Raw genomic sequence first — 21,876 nt, 5'->3', positions numbered from 1 at the left:
CCACGCCCAGCTACATTAGACACCTCCGCGCCCAGCTACATTAGACACCTCCGCGCCCAGCTACATTAGACACCTCCACGCCCAGCTACATTAGACACCTCCACGCCCAGCGACATTAGACACCTCCACGCCCAGCGACATTAGACACCTCCACGCCCAGCGACATTAGACACCTCCACGCCCAGTTACATTGGACACCTCCACGCCCAGCTACATTGGACACCTCCACGCCCAGCTACATTAGACACCTCCACGCCCAGCTACGTTAGACACCTCCACGCCCAGCTACATTAGACACCTCCACGCCCAGCTACATTAGACACCTCCACGCCAGCTACATTAGACACCTCCACGCCCAGCTACATTAGACACCTCCACGCCCAGCTACATTAGACACCTCCACGCCCAGCTACATTGACTTTAAACCTAATGTCCACAGAGCCAGATATTATGGTTTAAAAAAAACAACCTTTACTTGGGGCACTATGGTTGGGCTGCCATGTGTGTCAGTGAGAGCGTGGTCTTTGGGGATGTATGAACAAGAGTGGGCATTAATAGGATATATTGTATGGGTGACTGAGAGCCTGAGTCCAATGTATGTGTGGCACAGGACATACATTTCGCGATATGTGGCATAATTACATAACACAAACATGCAAAGATTTTTGGAACATTTTTCTGCACTTTAAATTTCTCCCACTTAGAAAAATGCCGGTATTTTTGCAGTTATACTCATGGCACAGTGTCTACTGGCCACTGGGAGAAAGGGGCCTGCTGTTTGTAAATACAACACTTTGACATGGGAGAAAATCAAAATGAAGAGTTAACTTAACCATTAAGGTAACTTTTCATTTTAATTTTCTCCCATGTCAAAAGCATTGAGAAACATCATTTTGTTCTCAGGCTCCAATACTGAGTTGACAAGGACTTTTGTTTAAGAGTTAAACACCTCCGTGCCTCAGACCTGTGCCTCAGACCTTCACCCCTGTGCCCCAGCCTGGGTCATACGTCTGACTCCAGCTCTGCACATTCTCTGGCCCTGCTATCCACGGCCTGATGATAACAATGTAAAATGAACAAAGCCTTGAAAGGAGAATGTGACCCTGCCCTTACTCAAAGATGAGCTCTAGGCTGTGAGCTGCTCTGAGGGTGTCTGGGGCCCCTGGGAGCTCGCGATGGACTGGTGGACCTCCTGTGCCAGCCTGGATCAGACAGGCTTCTGTGGTCAGTGCTGTTAGTAAGAGGAGTAACTTTGCCAACATTTTATCTACCTGGGGATCACTGACACGGTCTGTGGCTGTCACGGGATATCTGCACATCTCCAGCCTTCACAGACCAAGGGTGGACACCCCAAGATTACAGACCCATCGGGACTGTAGTGGCGGCCTGAATGGCGCTTAATACTTGGGCAATAAAGCAACGGTTTAATTATGGGTAGGTGTGGTGTACTCCCGGCTTACTCTGGAAATACGGGAGTACGCCAGGTTTACCACGAGAGTAAGTCACAGCGAACCCGCTTTGAATGGGGCGTTCTCTTCCAAGTGCCAGAAACGGCAGAGGCGCGTAGAAGGCGCTATAAGCAGAGTGTGGCACGTGCGGTGGGAGAGCCACACCCGCCGACGGTGGTGTATTCCTGATTGCAGAGGTAGACAGAGAGACTTTCTCCTGCTCTTATCAGGGGATACGAGCAGCTTCCTGGATAACGCCGGCTCATCCCAGCAGGTGAAAGCCTCGTGTGCCCTTGGGTGTAATGGCTTCCTGAGAGGTGCGTGGCCAGGGGGCGGCTTGCAGTCCTGCGTGCTCTGGGTGGCTCAGTAATTGTTGCTCGTCTCGCCTGGAGTGGGGATTCAGGTCTGGCTGGGCCGGCGAGTGGCCTGTGGGGCCCGATCTGAGGTGTGAACAGCCTTCCCCCTCCAGGGGGCCTTCTGCTAAGTTAATGGCCCCGCTGTAAGATGCGGCACTATGCAGGCCCGAGGACTTCAAAGACGTGCGAGGCTTTGTTGTGCCAGGCATTCCTGCGAGCCAGGGCCCCCTCCCCCCACCCGAGGCCTGTCATCAGGGAGGGGGCAGGTGTATCACCGGAGAGAGAAAGGGCTTCTGCAGCAGGTGCATTCACCAGGCCGGATGTAACTGTCCCCATGCAAACCCCCAACACTAGCATTTAACGCCCTATATCTACGTTCAGGGGCATGGGGTGGCCCTACAATTCCAGGGTGCACTGGGGTGTCACGCACACCCCTCACAGCGCGAGGTGAAGCACTTCAGTATAGGTAACAACACGTCTACATGCTGGCGGACGCCTAGGACCCACGCCGTTAACCAGGCCCCTTCAGCCTGCCTCTGCTCATGTTCGACCCTAGAAGCATGAGACGCCGCTCGGCCCTGCGCGCATACCTTGGCTCGCTCCTCCAGGCCCTTGACGTAGGTGGAGGTCAGGTATTCCTTCAGCTTGTTGTTCTCCTCGTGCAGTCGGGCCAGCTCCTCCTCCTTCTGCACCAGGGTATCTTGTAGCTAAAATGCAAACATTGTGGTGAAATAGGGGTCTAGGCGCTATGCTGCGACTCGATAATTAGTACCTCTGACCAGCCAGGAGGCGGGGGAGATGAGTGAAGCGCGGAAACCAGAACCAGTCCGTAACAGAGCTTAGTGACGACAGCCAATCAGGTGCTGTTGTCATGCACGTCATCAGTGCAAGTGCATGGGCTAAAGGCCTTCTATTAACGAATCAGGTGGGGGCAGGTAACGAACAGCACATCATAGCCCCCTCCCCATGGGCTGCTATTAAAGAGACCCCCGGGAGAGCAGCGACAGATCAGGTGCAAAATGGGGCAATTATAAGGCAGGACACACCCACGTCACGCATCGCGCCAGCCGCACAGGCCTCGCTGGCAGCCCTTACCTGCTTGTTGGCGAAGAGCTGCGAAGACATGTGCTCCCCCCAGCCATAGTCCCCCTGAACGCTGAACCCCAAGTCGTAGAAGGGATCTGCAAAGAAAAAATGGGGTGGTGAGTGGAAAGGCGAACTCTGACCAGAAACGGTGCTGCCACCGAGGCCTTTCCATGACTGTAGCTGCAGTAGGCTGGTGAGCGGATAGGCAGGCCGTCCGACAGAGACACAGAGAGATGTCACAGCCCCCTTTCTAAACTTCACCCTGCTGTCACTTCAACCACCCATTTATACCCCACACTACTCTCTCCTACCCATTGCACCGTACACGGCGCTCACTGCTCGCCACAGTAAACCACAACAGCAAATCTCACGCTACACTCCCTCGCCCTTTCCTACAATATTTCACAAGCCCCCTTCCCCCATTTAGTACACCCACCTACTGCCACTACCCTATTACCTTCGCACACGCGACCCTCACCTGTCCCATTTCATCCTGCCCCTGCTTGGGGGTCACTGGGGAGTCCCGAACACCACCCTTGGCCAGTGTCTCTTCGTTCTGGCACCTGCCCTGTGTCTGTGGCTCTCCCCAACCCTGTTTCCGAGCCCTGGGTGGAGACACAGGAAGACCACGGCAATCACTCTGTGTGCGTCTCTCCCACCCCGTGTCTGAGTCCTGGATGTGGCGCATTGGGCGCACCTTAGCAACCACCCTGTGTGGGTGCCCTCCACCCGTTTCTGAGCCCAGGGTGGAGCCACATGAAGACCCCAACACTCACCCTATGTGTGCGTCTCTCTCACCACCCCGGCACTCACCCTATGTGTGCGTCACTCTTACCACCACCGCACTCACCCTATGTGTGCGTCTCTCTCACCACCACGCTACTCACCCTATGTGTGCGTCTCTCTTACCACCCCGGGACTCACCCTATGTGTCCGTCTCTCTTACCACCCCGGCACCCACACTGTGTGCGAGTCTCTCCCATCCTGTTTCTGAGCCCAGGGTGGAGCCACAGAAAGACCCCAGCACTCACTTTGAGTGCGCGTCTACCACCCCGTGTCTGAGTCCTGGATGTGGCGCATGGGGCGCACCTGAGTAACCACCCTGTGTGGGGGCCCTCCACCCGTTTCTGAGCCCAGGGTGGAGCCACATGAAGACCCCAACACTCCCCTATGTGTGCGTCTCTCTCACCACCCCGGCACTCACCCTATGTGTCCGTCTCTCTTACCACCCCGACACTCACCCTATGTCTGCGTCTCTCCCACCCCGTGCCTGGAATGGAGGCGAAGCAACAGCACTCACCCTCTGTGTGCGTCTCTCTCACCCTGTGCACTCACTCTGTGTGCGTCTCTCCCACCCTGTGCACTCACCCTGTGTGTGCGTCTCTCACCCTGTGCACTCACTCTGTGTGTGCGTCTCTCCCCTGTGCACTCACTCTGTGTGCGTCTCTTCCACCCTGTGTGTGCGTCTCTCACCCTGTGCACTCACTCTGTGTGTGCGTCTCTCCCACCCTGTGTGTGCGTCTCTCCCACCCTGTGCACTCACCCTGTTTGTGCGTCTCTCACCCTGTGCACTCACTCTGTGTGTGTGTCTCTCTCACTCCGTGTGTGCGTCTCTCCCACCCCGTGTCTGAGTCCTGGATGTGGCGCATGGGGCGCACCTTAGCAACCACCCTGTGTGGGTGCCCTCCACCCGTTTCTGAGCCCAGGGTCGAGGCACATGAAGACCCCAACACTCACCCTATGTGTGAGTCTCTCTCACCACCCCGGCACTCACCCTATGTGTCCGTCTCTCTTACCACCACGGCACTCACCCTATGTGTGAGTCTCTCTCACCACCTCGGCACTCACCCTATGTGTGCGTCTCTCTCACCACCACGGCCCTCACCCTATGTGTGAGTCTCTCTCACCACCCCGGCACTCACCCTATGTGTACTTCTCTCTCACCACCACGGCACTCACCCTATGTGTGAGTCTCTCTCACCACCTCGGCACTCACCCTATGTGTGCGTCTCTCTTACCACCCCGGCACTCACCCTATGTGTGCGTCTCTCTTACCACCCCGGCACTCACACTGTGTGCGAGTCTCCCATCCTGTTTCTGAGCCCAGGGTGGAGCCACAGAAAGACCCCAGCACTCACTTTGCGTGCGCGTCTACCACCCCGTGTCTGAGTCCTGGATGTGGCGCATGGGGCGCACCTGAGTAACCACCCTGTGTGGGGGCCCTCCACCCGTTTCTGAGCCCAGGGTGGAGCCACATGAAGACCCCAACACCCCCCTATGTGTGCGTCTCTCTCACCACCACGGCACTCACCCTATGTGTGCGTCTCTCTCACCACCCCGGCACTCACCCTATGTCTGCGTCTCTCCCACCCCGTGCCTGAAATGGAGGCGAAGCAACAGGAAGACCCCGGCACTCACCCTCTGTGTGTCTCTCTCACCCTGTGCACTCACCCTGTGCACTCACCCTGTGTGAGCGTCTCTCACCCTGTGCACTCACTCTGTGTGTGCGTCTCTCCCACCCTGTGTGTGCGTCTCTCCCACCCTGTGCACTCACCCTGTGTGTGCGTCTCTCACCCTGTGCACTCACTCTGTGTGTGCGTCTCTCTCACTCCGTGTGTGCGTCTCTCCCACCGCGCGTCTGAGTCCTGGATGTGGCGCAAAGGCGCACCGAGCACTCACCCTGTGTCTGCGGCTCGCAGTTGCGGTCTCTGTTGTCCAGGATACCGGTGGGCCAGAGAGACAGCATCGTTTCCGTGGAGACGTCCACAGCGGCCTCTGACGTGGGGTAGAAGGGGCAGTCGTAGCCCCCCGCAAAGTACTGGTCCTGGCAAGACAGAATGGTACTCTGTGGAGAGAGAGAGAGGGGGGCACTCAGGAGGAGAAAGCAGACAAAGGCTGGCATTTAATGCCACAAGCGCCTAAACTACAGCTCCCCGAAGCTTTAAGCACCCACTCAGCGCTGTAACTAGCCAAGCCCCCCCCACACACACTCAACGATGCAGCCAGTCAGTGCAGCAAGAACTGAATAAGAACTCTCCAAATGTACAACTGTCCCAGACACATACAGCAGTACTGACGAGCTAGGAACCCTCTACAACACGTGCTGCGCGCACCCCTCAAACACCAGAAGTGCCGCGGGCACACAGGCAGTGCCCCCTGGATGGGCGCTTTCAATAGAAAGTTATATTCTCTGTCACACTACCCGTAGGGACCGCTGGCATCGGGCTGAGGGGTGTCTCTAAGACCCAGCGCGGAGACCCCCGAACTCCCAGGTGTGGCATGGCCAAAGGCTAGACATATACTGCCCTTGCCAGTCCCTGTCAAGGCGAAGGTGGGCGGCTGCCCGTGGGCACTGCCCGAAAACACTGGTGAGCCTGGTACCAGCACTGTCCTTCCACCCCCACGCGTTCCCGCTGGTAAAAGAAAAGAGCTCTCCCGGAGGCTTGACGGAAAACACACAACCCAAGCACCCCACTCCCCCCCCCCCCATCCCCGGCACTCTTGCAGCGTTGGCCATGAACAAGCGGGGTGGGGAGCTCATTCACCAATGCACCCCCCCCCCCCCCCCCCAGAACTCTTGGATTAGCCATGAACAAGCTGGGGGGGGGGGGTTATTATACCCACCCAAGCACCCCCCGGGGCACACCTGCAGCGTTAGCAAACAAGAGGGGGGGGGGGTATTATACCCACCCATGCACCCCCGGGCACTCCAGCAGCGTTAGCCATGAACGAGCGGGGTGGGGGCACATCCACCCATGCACTCCCCGGGAACGACTGCAGCGTTAGCCGTGAACAAGCGTGGGGCGGGGGCGGGGACTGCGGCGGACACTTGTCCACACTTCACTTAAACTCATAGCTACAGAGAGCGGGACTTAAGTGCGCTCTACGGGAACCAGCAATTAGGGGAGGGAGTCAGTCATTAACTGAAGTAGTTGGGATGGAGCGCTCTAAAGAAGGAAGTCCTGTGCCCAGAGAACGGGCCTCTGCAGAGATAGCACAGGCCGCAGGGACACGGGGCACTGCAGAGATGGCACAGGCTGCACTGCAGGGACACAGTGCACTGCAGACATGACACAGGCTGCACTACAGGGACACAGGGAACTGCAGAGATGACAGGCTGGACTGCAGGGACACAGGGCACTGCAGAAATGGCACAGGCTGCACAGGGCACTGCAGCGATGGCACTGGCCGCAGGGATATAGGGCACTGCAGACATGGCACAGGCTGCACTGCAAGGACACAGGGCACTGCAGAGATGGCACAGGCTGCACTGCATTGCCACAGGACACTGCAGAGATGGCACAGGCTGCACTGCAGGGACACAGGGCACTGCAGAGATGACACAGGCTGCACTGCAGGGACACAGGACATTGCAGGAAAGGCACAGGCTGCACTGCAGCGACACAGGGCACCGCAGAGATGGCACAAGCTGCACTGCAGGGACACAGGGAACTGCAGAGATGACAGGCTGGACTGCAGGGACACAGGGCACTGCAGAAATAGCACAGGCTGCACAGGGCACTGCAGCGATGGCACTGGCCGCAGGGATATAGGGCACTGCAGACATGGCACAGGCTGCACTGCAAGGACACAGGGCACTGCAGAGATGGCACAGGCTGCACTGCAGGGACATAGGGCACTGCAGCGATGGCATTGCCTGCATGGGCATATCTCCACTGGCCGACTGAAGAGGAACAGGGCACTACACTAAGGGCATGTATGCAGGGACGCAGGGCACTGCACTGAGGGCACAGATGCAGGGTACTGCACTGAGGGCACAGATGCAGGGACGCAGGGCACTGCACTGAGGGCATAGATGCAGGAACGCAGGGCACTGGACTGAGGGCAGAGATGCAGGGAACAGAACACTGCACTGAGGGCATAGATGCATGGACGCAGAGAAATGTACTGAGGGCACAGATGCAGGGACGCAGGGCACTGCACTGAGGGCATAGATGCATGGACGCAGGGCACTGCAGTGAGAGCAGAGATGCATGGAACAGGGAACTGCACTGAGGGCAGAAATGCCGGTACTCAAGGCACTGCACTGAGGGTAGACATGCATGGAAAAGGGAACGGCATTGAGGGCAGAGATGCAGGGACGCAGGAAACTGCACTGAGGGCATAGATGCAGGGAACAGAACACTGCACTGAGGGCATAGATGCAGGGAACACAGCACTGCACTGAGGGCATAGATGCAGGAACGCAGGGCACTGGACTGAGGGCAGAGATGCAGGGACGCAGGGCACTGCACTGAGGGCATAGATGCAGGGAACACAGCACTGCACTGAGGGCATAGATGCAGGGACGCAGAGAAATGTACTGAGGGCACAGATGCAGGGACGCAGGGCACTGCACTGAGGGCATAGATGCATGGACGCAGGGCACTGCAGTGAGAGCAGAGATGCATGGAACAGGGAACTGCACTGAGGGCAGAAATGCCGGTACTCAAGGCACTGCACTGAGGGTAGACATGCATGGAAAAGGGAACGGCACTGAGGGCAGGGATGCAGGGAACACAGCACTGCACTGAGGGCATAGATGCAGGGACGCAGAGAAATGTACTGAGGGCACAGATGCAGGGAACACAGCACTGCACTGAGGGTATAGATGCAGGGACGCAGGGCACTGCAATGAGGGTAGAGATGCAGGGATGCAGGGTACTTCTCCGAGGACAGAGATGCAGGGAAGCAGGGCACTGCACTGAGGACAGAGATGCAGGGACGCAGGGCACTGCATTGAGGGCAGAGATGCAGGGACGCAGGGCACCGCATTGAGGGCAGAGATGCAGGGACGCAGGGCACCGCATTGAGGGCAGAGATGCAGGGACGCAGGGCACTGCATTGAGGGCAGAGATGCAGGGACGCAGGGCACCGCATTGAGGGCACAGATGCAGGGAACAGAGCACTGCACTGAGGACAGAGATGCAGGGACGCAGGGCACTGCATTGAGGGCAGAGATGCGGGGTCGCAGGGCACTGCGCCAAAGAGGCATGGTGCAAGACCAGTACAGCCATGGCACTGGCTGTGGGACACAGGGGACTGCAGCGGTGGCACAGGCTCGGTGACGCAGGTAACTGCAGCGATGGCAGTGGCTGCAGAGGAGCTGGACGCTGCAGTGAAGTCACCGATGCAGTGTCGCAGGGCACTGCATCAAAGCCGTCTAGTGGAAGACTAACACAGGCGTCGGCTGCAGGGTCCAAACCCGCTGCATCCATGGCACAGATTGCAGGGCCACGTGAACTGCACCGATGACACGAAGTGCAGGGCACTGCCCGTGCCGCTGCACGAAGGACACTGCACCGAGTAGAGGCTGCAGGGACAGGACGCTGTCCTGATAGCACTCGCTGCAGAGGTCCGTGGCACTGCAAAGTACAGGGCATCTCATCCATTGTGCAGGTGGCAGTGGAACACGACACAGAACAGGGCACTGCACGCCTGGCGGATCTGCAGGGGCACCGCGGGATTCAGAGCACCCTCTGATGGAACAACGATGCGGCCATGGTACAGGGGAGCAGGGACATTCATCGGCACGGTACCGCAGGCGTGCAGGACACCCCAGGGGCGGCACCATTGGGGGGGGGGGGGGGGGGGGTGGGGCGGGGGAGGGGAGGGAGAGAAGGGAGGGCAGAGGGCAAGACGAGGTCCAAAAGCCTGCACAGCGCTGACACCATTCCTGGCATGCACTCTGTTGATGCCAGGCAAACTCACGACACCTGCAGTTTGAACAGTTTTATATAGCGCTACCTCGACCCGAAGGCACCGAGGCGCTTTAAATGAGCACCAGTCACATTGCGCAAGGACACATTCGTGTTTTGCAGATACCGAAAGATTAAGTGATTTCCCAGAATCACAGGATGTTGAGCCGACGCCGGGACTCGAGCTTGGTTCTCCAGCGCCAAGTCGTCTGCTCTGGCCGTTACGCCCCATTCTTCACCTTACAGAGCGTGCCAAGCTAGGTGAAGGTGACCCCGCACCCCAACTTCATGAACTGACCCCTTAACCAATGCCCACCACCCTCTGACAAGTGTACAGCGAAACAGCATCAAACTCACACAAACGTGCAGCACACCACGGCTCCCTCGGAATGTGCACCAGCCGCGCACACCGCACTGGGCTACACTCAAGTAACAGTGAACAAATGGACGGACAAACAAGGGGGCGCCACACCCCAAAAACACGGGTGAGTGTAGCTGGCACCAGGCCGAAACCACACCAACTGGTTCCCGAGCAGTGCACCTGGGATTGGTGGTGGGCACCTCCCTGTGCACGAGCTCGGCACAGCCAGTGAAACTGGCCACACAGTGATCCAAGCCGAGCCCAGTCTGTGGCTGGAGTGATCTGCCCAACGCCAACATTCCAACAAAAAACAGGCACGAAAAAATCTCAAAACCCAATCCTCCAAAAAGAAGCAGCAAAGCCACTGGAAACACCTGCAGAGTCCACTGAGAGGGTCGGTTCCATCGCCCGGCTGGCGGGGGGCGAGGGGGACTTACCATGGTGGAGCGGAGGGGGAGATCCAGGCAGCAGCAGGCTGGTTTTCATCCAAGCCACAGAGCTTAAAGAGACTGAGGAGGCAGGCGGGCGAGCCCTGCTCTAAAGCGGCTCCTGAGACGCCCCAGGGCGCACCAGCAATTCCAGCCCTCTGATTTGGTGCAGAGCTGTCAGACTGGTGACGTCAGCAAACAGCAAACTTCTAGCCATCAGAACTACCCAGGGCCCAACAACTCCAGGGGGAGGGGTGGATTCCAGGGCCAGCTCCCACTGCCTGCCTCCGTGAGAACTGTGTTTGACAATAAGCGCAAGAGAACACGTGTGTGGCAGTGGGAACAGGGAGCCGTGAATGCAACGCAGAAATAAAAACATTTCTGTACAACTAAATGATGCGGCCCGCAGCAGAGATGAGTGGATTTGGTGGGGTCGTTCTCTAAACTTTGAGGCGAATTGGGGTTGCATAGAAGGGCAAGCATACCACATTTGTAAAGCTGCCCCCCTTTTAAAATAGAACATGCTAAAAAAGGGTCATAGCATCATATAATACCTGTCTGGCCATGAGTCTAAACGATCTATTTTGAAGAGAGAAGGGGTATTAATAGCCAAGACATTGTTAAAGAAAGCCGCAGCCTCCTGTCACAGTAAAATATATCAGAAAGGGCTGTAACCCGAGCCGCTGCAGCAGGGGTCTGTGGGTTGCGAGGTGCGATGTCTGAGCAGAGGAAAGCAAGCAGGCTGGCATCTGCAATGCGATTCGATTTCACCCCTGAGAACACTTTGCTCTCTCCGTCATTAGCTGTCCTCGCTGGCGCTGGGACAGGACAGGACCAGCGCTTTTCTAACCTGAACAGCCTCATTACAGGCATATTTGCCTACATTTTGTGGAAAAGGTAAATTGCTGCCCCTTGAGAAATGCAGCTCTCAAACGACCCTCTTGTTAACAACATGCCCTGCGCAGGGTAGGTTTCTGCACGTATCAGGTGCCTGGTGTCTGAGGGTAATTACAGAGGGGGCGGGACGCGCATTGTTCGTCAAATTACACGGTTAGGCCTTGAATTACTCTGCAATAAATGCTGCATTACACATGTCCGTAACCTAAATGAAGGTTAGTCAAAGGCCCCCTCTTTGTGCGCAGCCACGAGACAATGGCCCCCGAGTGCGCACACCGCCTGCCCAGTGACTGGCAGCACCCGATACAAGTTAACTACCCACTGGTAATACCCGGGCAGAAAAGAAAGAGGGTTCGGATCTGTCCTACTTTGATCACAATTACTAGGTTAATCCTCCCACGAAGTAAGCGTGCTTGGTGCGGTGTTTGCGGGTGGGTGGGGGGGGGGGGGGGCAGGGGTTGAAACAGTCACCCTCACTTATGATAAAGACCGCTGAGGCGGGGAGGGAGAGTGGGAGAGAAAGAGAGAGAGAGTGTGCACTCATGCATGTGTGTGTGTTCTGCGCAAGGTCACAGTTTTGGGTGCACAGGTACCCAGTGTCGGGTGCAGAGGGGCTCGAAGTGTGTTCAGGGGACACGTTCGTGAATACGAGGTGTGAGGGGCAGCAGAGTGTGCACAGAACTGCAGTGCGCATGTTTAGTGATATGTAGTACTGGCCACGGTGGCACACAAAGCCCCTTGTGATCTGTGTGTGCGCAGAACTGTTCGAGCGCAAACACAAGTGAACGATAAACTCGAGCGTTTTAAAATCACAGGAGAAATCAAATATAATTGTTTTTCTTTTCACGTTCCACGAACCATCGTGTTCTTTGCTGTTATCATTGTGTGTGTGTGTATGTGTGTGTGGGGGGGGGGAGGGGTTAATAATTTAAATGCCGCACAAAAACTCTCGCATACGCAGAGTGGGACAAGGCCATGCTGCAGAAAATGGTCACACGAACCCCTACTGGCATGAACGGGTAGGTTGGCGCTTGGGTACCTCTTATGGCCCCTCTGGGCAGTGGCCCCCTGGCCACGATCATGCGCCAACGGCCCCTGCTGCTTAAAACACCTTTCTCGGCATCCATCATGAACCTGCCACGATTGGAGCTCAGCTGCAAAGGTCTCCAGTCCGATCTTTCAAGGAATGGTCAAGTATTATTGGCTCAAGCGAAGGTGACCCAGCGGGGAGGGCATTCCAAAAACAGGCCACCCCTGCCCAGTAACCCCAACACGCTGTGAGTGGGATCTTCTTGCGCGCGCCCTGGCCATTCTGAATTAAACAAACAGAGTTCTGTCGGGGCTTTTTTCAAACGTCTCCAAACTTTTTTTTCCTGAAAGCGGAGGCATACATCCGTGCGTAAAAGTGTGCCAGGCGCGGGCATTGCGCACGATCTGAGGAAGGGTTGGTGCCCGCTGCAGGAACAACTGACGGGGCAGCAGCAGGTGTCACGGCGGGCACTTGGATTAACGACGGTAGCCGGCAGTAAAGTGCCCCCTTCAGGGAACCAGGCAGGCGATGCCTGCTGCACCATCGAATACCGTCCGAGGATGGAGCCCAGCACCTGGTCTGTATCCAGAATGAGTCCCCTGGTCTCTGTGCTGGCAGGAGCCACTGCCAACCCACCGTCTAGTCTCGTTCGCCACTTTTCACCGCCCTCCACCCTTGTGCCCACTCTCAATGCACGCCTACGTTGTTTGTACTCCCATACTCACAAGTTTCCGTGCGCAACTTCAGCCCGAGGAACGCACAACACATGTGGTACCCATATTTGCTCCTACGCTAACGGAGGTGCCTAGTGCCCCGAGCTGTCTCAGTTCCTCTAGGCGCCTCTGCCCACGCGTACTAGGCCTCTTTTGTGACACCTATCACCCACAGGCACCCTGTGCTCCGGATCACACGCGTTGGGGTTTTGCACAGGACGGGACAGCTGAGCCATCAGTCATGGTACCCTACTTTCGTCGCACACAGGGGCGCACCCGGGCTCTTCGCCCTTTAAGAAGCTTGCCCCCCCCTCTTTCAATGCAAATGAATGTATGCGCCGCGCAGCACCCCCAGGACTCGCACCCGAGCCTTCCACGCGCCACTGGTGGCTTGCACTCCTCAGCCAAGGGCACCTCCTGGATTGCGCCAGTCCCGGTGCAGGAAGCGTGCTGCTCCGCATTGGGCTCCTCGGTCCGATGAACGCACAGCCTGTCGGTGCCTGCGTCATGGACAGTTTCGGGGCTCCTTCAGACCTATCATCAACTTCCCCGGCCCCACCGCAGGACGGAGATCGCACTATATTTGTTGGTGTCGGGAGGAGCCATCACAGGACGCACTGATGCGCCAGCCCTACTGGTACCCTGGGTCCCTGCATCATCCCATCCCGGCGCCGACAGGGAGAAAGAGTCGAGTCCGAGGCTCTGAAAGCCCCCCCCAGAACATGTGCCTCACAGCCAGGAGCAGCAGCCCTCCCCACCTCTCCACCCAGTACCCTCTGGCGCACCAAAGACGCATTTAGGCTCACGATTTCATCCAAAACCCCATAAATTGGAGCAGAATCTGCTCGAGAAAGGCGCCATGTTGGAAAAGTTGAAAGGTTAGAGCCATGTCCCCGTGACGTCACCAGCCTGCGACACTTAAAGGGGAAACCCCAGAAAAAGATTAAGTGGAGGGGAGAAGGGGTCAGCTGGAGGTGTCCGTCTTGGAGCCACATAAAGGGGCCACCCCAAGCCCACTGTTCACCCTCCCACACACAGACAGAAGTTGCTGAAGGGACCCCAGAAAAGACTGGCGGCTCACACACACTCTCAAACACACCATGTGTGCCTTAATATTCAATTCTCCCCTTCCTGCTTCAAAATAACATTTTTGGGTGTTCCAAGAAGTTGATCTAAATGTGATAAAAGGGACTGCGTAAAAGTGTAAACATCATTGCATAGACGTTTACACATAAAATAAACTTCTTATAAATATATGTGTTGTGTAGTTTATAGACTACATTGTTAGTTCACATTTAGAGAAATGTATGTCACCTTTGTGCATTGGTTTTTTTTCTTCCTTAACTGGTAATCGTTTCACGGTTCACATTTAGAAAAATCCAATTGTGTGTCCTAAATTATCTTTTTCTTAGAGTGGCATAAAAGTTGCGCACTTGTACATGTGCGGTACCCATACATGCACAGTATATATACATTGAGAAGTAAAAGTTTGCTTTCTGAGCCATTACCCGGCTGCTCCTGAGGGAGGGAGGGGGGGGGGGGTCGTACAGTAACCCCCGTCTTGTGCACAACAGTAATATACAGGAGGGAGGCCTTTGGAGACACAACATGCAACATTCCTTTAAAGCAGCTAAAAGTAAACCCAACGACACATTCTCGAGTATGCCAATTTGCCAATTATACGTAGAGTCAGCGCGTAGACCCCCGTTATGCGCACAATTAAGCGCTTTACAAACTCAAGGCCTTTAAAATACATCTGTACGATATTCGGAACACACTGACTTTTATCGGCGCATTATGCATTTAAGCAACATTTTCATAGCTATCTTACTTAGCTTGGAGCCATAGTGAGTCAAGTGAGCACCTGGCTTTAATGCGCTATGTTTCTAAATCACACATGCCTCCATTTATCAGCTTGCACATATAGCCGTGTATTAAACCGGGCATACCGCCTCGCCGTACCGTTCACTTGCAGACTGCACATACTTGATCTAAGGGAGGAGGCCTCCTGCCCCCACCTTTTGATGATTGAATTCATTCCTGGAAGGCAGTTCTCGAAACGGAATGGGTAAATCGGTTCCCAATGCACTATATCTTGGCAGTATTCTATAGCATTGTGTTTATAGCTTCTATATAGCGCTTCGTATCCCGGGAAGCGCATATTAACAAAAACCTCGTGTGTTTAAAAAAAACAAAAAAAAGTTAACAAAACATGAAAAGATGGTACTTTGCGAGAAATTGCAGACTGTGGGCAGAAAAGGAAAAGTGCGACATTGGTGCAGAAAAACGTAGAAAATATGAGGAAAAAAACGACAGGGGCAGACGGACACCCCCTACACTCCCCCTACACTCCCCCCACACTCTCTCTTGCCCCCTCACCAAATGCAACAATGACATTGGATATAGAATTCCCCGGAATTAGCTACGCAATCTCAACACAACACATTCTGCCAGGAAAATAGAAAGTGTGGAAAACAACCAGTTGACAGCGCTTCAACGCCTTGTCAGGGGTAGTAAGCGCTATATAAATGCAATTACAATACAATACAGCATGCGACCATCACAGCCTGTGAGGAGGGCGGTGGGGACTTAACAGGGACAAATACAAGTTCAAGGGAAGTAGATGCAGACGACCGTAGAAGTCCTCACAGTCGGAGATAAAAGCAGCAACATGGAAATTTAACACCAAAACACGCAATCATAAAAACATATTCCACATAATCCGTGACAAGCGCAGATCTGGAAAGCAGGTGCATTTGGGAGGCGGGGCTTGTGCCCTGAAGCATCTGTCCCCGGAGCACAGCTTCAGCGTTTATCCTCTAGAGGGGCCGGAGCGCCCTCTTTCGGTGAAGCAGAGGATCACGGCAGGCTTTGAACTTGAGCCGGACGCACGCACAGTGTGAACTGTGACGATAAACAAACAGCCGAGGGTCACACGGCGCGGGGGGCGCCTCCGCGGACTCAATGATACAGAATCAGCTGCGAACTCACGTGTTAGAGGGTGAATTAAAGCTGCGGAGGGTGTCGGGTCCGAAAAGCGTTTCCGACGCTGTCTAGGGTTGTCTCTTCCTCGGCGCCTGCTTGGGGATCCCTGTCCTGTGACAGGTGTCTCGGGCTGGGGGTCTCCACATGGACCATCGCCTGCGTTTCGAGATCTAACTCGGCCTCACCCCCTTCATGACTCCCTCTCGCCTGGATCTCTTCTCGCTTGAACCAAGATCGGTTTCTGGTCAATGTTTCTGATCCCCGAGAGGCCGTCACCGGAGGACCGTGCTAAATTTTTAAAAAAAGTAAGTGCCAGGGCTCTCGCCAGGAGGCCACTGCAGCTTGGACCACACATTACCCTGTCGGAGTTGCCAAGGACAGTACCAGCACAACTACTAACCATCACATGCTTACATGTGACACATGTGACAATTCATCCTATCCCAGGCCCCCAAAGCTATAAGAATGGCTTGGGTGGCAGTCAATAGTTATTTTTAATGTACATTGAATTAAATTCAACTGTTCTGCTAATCTTTAAATTAGACAGACAGTGCCACCATGTTGCAGACTGTTACAAGCCCTGATGTTGACAATTAAGTGCCAGTGCTGAGCACCGGAAACCACCGGCTCAAATTAGCCACTGCTGTGGATCTGTCTACTACCGTCACTGTCCTCGCTCTAGGATTGTAAGGCATGTGAAACTTCCATCCGGGACGTCAGTCACATATGGGTACTCGATCTCTGGGACCCAGGTTGTGGCTGTGTGCACGTCGCCGGCAGCTGGCCTTGTTGTTCTGTTCGCTCCACCTTTGGATGTTCTCTGGGTCGTGGTCAGGCTGTTTTCACTCTGGGTGGATGGGAATCAAGTCCTGTCAGTGGCCCTTGAACAATATTGTCCACAGTAAAATTTTTGCTGAGCAATGTGGGCCCCCGGTACTCCCTCGGGAACTTGCTGGATCTGACATCTCTTGAATTACAATTCGCAACGCCTTGTTTAGGGTACGCATGAAGCACTCAACATCACCATTGGTTTGTGGTCACTGTGGAGTTATTTGTCGGTCATGTATGCCCAAGTTTCACAGAAACTCTTGGAAATCCGACCCTTGGAATGGTAGAACATTGTCAGACCTAATTTCTTCAGGGAGCCCGATGAGTACAAAGACTCTTTCCAGGGCTGGGCCGACCTTAGAGAAGGCCGTAGACTCTGTTAGTTCCACTATAGGGTGTTTGGAATGGTTGTCCATCAATACCAAGCTGGAGAGTCCATCTGCAAAGCTGCCAAAGTCAAGGCCGACTTTGGTCCACGGCACGTCGCAGCCTTCTTCACTCATTACCGGCATGGTGACTTCTGGGCCATCCGTCATTGGTGACCAACAGGCCTTGGTTGCTGCCACTTTTGGGTGCTGAGGTGAATCGCATCGACATGGTATGTGCCGGTCTTCACCTCATGGCGGTCTTTACCGGTGGTGTGCTGAGGACTGGTACCACTAGTCCAAAGGGAGGTCCTGGGTAATTGGCGAAGGCTGGCAGTGCTCCGGGGTTTCTGGACGCTGCCCAGGTTTCTGGTAGGTATGGCAGACCACAGTTGTTAAGTCCTTTCACAGTTGGCAGTGTTTGGCACCGGTTTCTTCTGCAACAGGGCTCAGTTCCTGGATAAGTAGCTCATCTTCTGCCTTTGTCTCCTTTATGTCCGTGGAATCTGAAGTCAAGGTCTCGAGGGAGTCACCTCAATACCGAATTAAGGGGCATTACCCGGGGAGACAGGCAGAAGCAAATAGGCTACTTAACTTTTAGAGTGTCTGCACCCTCTAGTGACTACTTACCCACGGAATAAGCACTACCCTAGCCCTGATTGGAGGCTTTCTCACCACCTTAATACGGTGGACTTTCAGTAGAAGGGTTCACCTCGCCTTTCCCACCCTAGGGGTGATGCAGGCTGAGGGGAGACCCTCCTCCTTATCTCACTAATTTTCTCGCCTTTCCTCCCACCAAAAGTGGAGCATGAAAGTTGACTTTGCTCCCCATTATCTGGGGGTTACTGGGTAGGTTTTCAAGGGCTCATTACCGTTGAAGCTTCCACCTGGGAGGGTTGTCCTGTGCTGGAGGAGGTGTGAAGCACCCCCGCCCAGGGCAGGTATTGTGTCTGTCCTCCGAGAGCGCTGGCTCTCACCCCATGAGGTCAGAAACATGTCTGGTGGTGGCAGGCTGAGGAAAACCAGCCAGAGAACCTAATAGTGTTTGGTTAGGTTTCAGGGGACTCCCTAAAAGGGTCAACTGTGTGAATATATCCAACAATGGCATCAGTGAGGATTTATTAAGACAAGATGTTTGGTACCAAACAGCGTAGAAATCAGTGATGCCATCATGGAGCTAGGAAACTTGTGTTGATAAGTATCCAGCCCATGTACTCTTTATGACTTCCCTGGTCACTTACAACATCACAGAATAGACTGGACATTAGAGGGTCATATCTGCTCGTGCTGATATGCCCACACATAGGATATAGTGCACCCTGATTTAGGGCTAAAGGCCTGCTGTAGGGGTGACTTACCTATACCTTATGTAGCGTATGGGAAGCATGGCACACAGGGCTGTGTACCATGTCAACTCTTCAGATTTCTCTGCACGAAGACACGCAGCCCGCAATGGCAGAGTGCAGAGCCTTGGTGAGGGGTCCCAGGGGTGGCACAACCAGTGCTGCAGCCCCAGAGAACCCTCTTCAGTACCCATGCCCTAGGTTCCAAGGAGTGCCACTTACTAGGGACCTACAGGGGTATCTGAAGTTCTGCCAATCGTGGAACAGGTTTTGGGAAAGAGATTGAGTACAGGGAACCTGGTTAGCAGGGGCCCGGAGCACTTACAGTTTGAAATCACATCAGACATCAGGCAAAAAGTGGGGGCTAACCATGTCAAAAGAGGCACTTTCCTGCAATTGCACTTTGCTAGGGTGTGAAAGTGCTGCTGGCAGTTTGTGACTGCTAGTCTGTGTGGGTGGGGGTGCTGTTGGCATTATATGAGAGTGCTAGTATGTGACTGCTGTCAGTAGGGGTAGACTGCTATTCTGTTAAAGATATGGCGGTGCTTTTGGTAGTTTAGCAGCTAGTCTGATGGGCGAGAGGGTGCTGTTGAGAGTGTGAACATGTGATGGGTGTAAGAAGGTTTAAAGTGGTGTGACTGGAATTCTGTGAGGGATGTGAGAGTGCGTACGGTAGTCTATGACTGCTTGTCTGTGTGGGCTGTGAGAGCGGTCTCTGGATTTAGTGTGTTGTGCTGTATATCCTCTTAGGGCCTCATTTATGGTAAATTGGCATAGGGCAGCGGAGCAAGGCCCCTTTCGGCTCTGCCCTATGTCAAAGTGAGAGGGCAGGAATGCATTGTATTTATCCAATACGATGCCTTTGTGTCCTTTCTCCTTGCGCTGGTGCCTTTTTCGCAGCCTAGCGCCAACATAGGCCCCCTTGTACCATGGTGCTAAGGTGCCCCCATTGCATGCAGGATCGTGTTTGAGCAGGAAGGGCAATCTTCCCACACAAAATCAATCCTGGGAGGCTTTTTCCTTTCCCCCAGAAAATGCAGCCCATTTGGAAAGAGTTAAAAACAAGGAGAAATAAAGTTATTTCTCCCCGTTCTACCTCCTTTGGAACAGTGGAAGGTTTTGGTGCTGCCCAGGTTTACATGATTAAGTAAAGTTGGGGAAGCGTCAAAATCCATGGGTGTTGCATGGGAGCACGCACTGCAACACTCATGGATCGCCCTCCGGGCGCAGAATAAGGCATCTCAGTGATTTGCACCGCCTTGCCGTAGCCATATCTATGAGGCCATTCAAAGCCACTCAAAGTGGCCATCCGTGACCTCCTAAATAGGAGTTTTTAATGTGTGCCACCAGAGTGTCACAAAAAGTGATGCTACAGTAGTGCAATGGGCTCATAAATATGTCCCTTAGCCTTCAAAAGGTACCCGGCTGTCTTTCCTATTCCAGTTCCTCTTTTTCCACGTATGACCCTTGATGGTTCTCCATACCTGCCAACTAAATCAAAGATTTCACCATGTGAGGAGAAGACGGGCCTTGGAGGGGTGGTGCCTAATTCAGACAAGTACCTAAGAGGCACTTTTGCCCCCATCCCGACCTCAAGCCCCCTCCTCCAAAAAGAAGAGGCATGTGCCGATGTCCTGGGGTGTTTTACACCCCTTAATGGATGCTGGCACTTCAAAGCCTCCAAGAAGGAGCTGAAAATCCACTGTTTATAGTGGTTTTCCACTCGTTTCCCCTTCCATCGTGTGATATCAGCTCCTCACCGGGAGACCATATGAAGGGGGCACCATGTGAGTTGCAGGGTCTGGATTCTTACTCCAATGTGGTTGTCCACAGATAATCAGTGGGGGTGTCACTAATGACCCAGGCTGTGTATTCACTTACTTTTGAAGATCCTGCCATTTGACCACTGTCTGGCCACCAAAACCGCTTCCCCTTGCATGGACCACGGACCTCCACATCATGAGCACGTGTCAGTGTTTACTGACATTGCCAAGGACCTCTGACAGCAGTGAATAGTCTCAGCTTCCTTCCTCACCACAGCCTCTTTGATGCCAGCAGACACCTATCCCGCTCTAGAACAAAGCCTGTGCCCTCACTTGCTCAGATCTAAAGCATGTGCCAGCAGCTTCTCTCGCTGGCTGATGCCAATCCCAGTGCACCACACCGAAGACACCCCAGCTCTTCTGCATGCGTGCTCACAAGGTGCACACGTGGAGCAAGGAGACCTTCATATGCAGGGTGCATTTGTGGCACAGTGAGTTTGGCAGGAACCGCTGTGTCACTATGCCCCACATGTACCGAAGACCCATACTCACATATGCACGGAAGAGCTCTGTATCTGTGCACTAGATGAAGCAACATAGGGCAGCATAGATCGCACTCAGCACTGTCACCCCCTCTCCACTAAGATGGTGGGTAATGGGGCAGCATCCCAAGAAAGGCAAAGAAGTCATCAAAACATTGAATAATGTGATCACTGCTGGGGTAGAAGCAGGGAGCACACCACAGCAGGTCAGCTGTTTGTTTACAGCAACACACACCAAGCACCAGTGCCCTCCACATGCCACCTTGGCATTATGTTGTGACACAATAGACACCTTTGGAATCAGGAATATTCATCATGGCGAGCCCTTTAATATAATCCCTTCTGCTGCCATGGAACACTGAATTGCATGTTATTGCTGCTTTTCCATCGGTGACCTGCACCGCACCTCTTGAAGCTTGGGGTGCCACAGCAGCGGACTCTGGGGGTTGATCACCCTGTCTGTACACCCCCTAACGTTGCTTCTACAACCTTACCTGAGCTAATGAGCCAGAGTTTCCCCTATTGTTCTGTCTGTGCCCTCAGTGCAAATCAAGCTGCCATGAATGTTAATTAGGTACCCCCCAAAATAGCATCCCCTATCTCAGGAATTCACTTTGGTACCCTTACTACTTTTCTTGCTATTGTGACTATCAGGGGCATGAAGACAGGGACAGGAACAGGAAGTAAACAAGGCTTGGGGGGACATTTTTAGGTTGAATCCTACCAGATAGAGCAGCTGTCTGGTTTGCTAACGACTTCTTGGGGACATTTGAAAAGCTTCCTTCGAATGCATTCTGCCCAATGCTTCCCATTGGCTTTGTGGTTTGTAACTCACATTTTCTTGCTTCCTATTTGCTGGCTTTGATTGTTTTACACTGTCCAGCTTACGTTCGTCCAATCCCTTGTCCAAACCTTATTTACAGGATCCCTACGAGTGCTCCCTTTCTGAAAACAGGTCTTTACATCTTGTTCTCATCTTGTCACATTTGTTGTGCATTCAAAGACAGAGGTCAAATATCAGGCTCCATCTTCT

At 54.1% G+C, this 21,876-nt stretch overlaps 1 protein-coding gene across 1 annotated transcript in view; it reads right to left on the bottom strand.

Moving 5' to 3' along the window:
- GMNC (geminin coiled-coil domain containing) overlaps positions 1-21,876 on the bottom strand; it is an 82,134-nt gene that overhangs the window by 1,549 nt on the left and 58,709 nt on the right. Inside the window, exons 4-7 of the mRNA XM_085635171.1 lie at positions 13,824-13,934; positions 5,570-5,735; positions 2,900-2,985; positions 2,395-2,511 (exon numbers count right to left, since the gene is read on the bottom strand). Of these exons, the coding sequence (XP_085491297.1) occupies positions 2,395-2,511; positions 2,900-2,985; positions 5,570-5,735; positions 13,824-13,934 (480 nt within the window). The remainder of the gene's footprint in view (positions 1-2,394; positions 2,512-2,899; positions 2,986-5,569; positions 5,736-13,823; positions 13,935-21,876) is intronic.

Source organism: Triturus cristatus, chromosome 11, assembly GCF_964204655.1.
Source record: "Triturus cristatus chromosome 11, aTriCri1.1, whole genome shotgun sequence".
Classification (NCBI taxonomy): Eukaryota; Metazoa; Chordata; class Amphibia; order Caudata; family Salamandridae; genus Triturus; species Triturus cristatus.
This window is presented reverse-complemented; position numbering and strand designations above follow the sequence as displayed.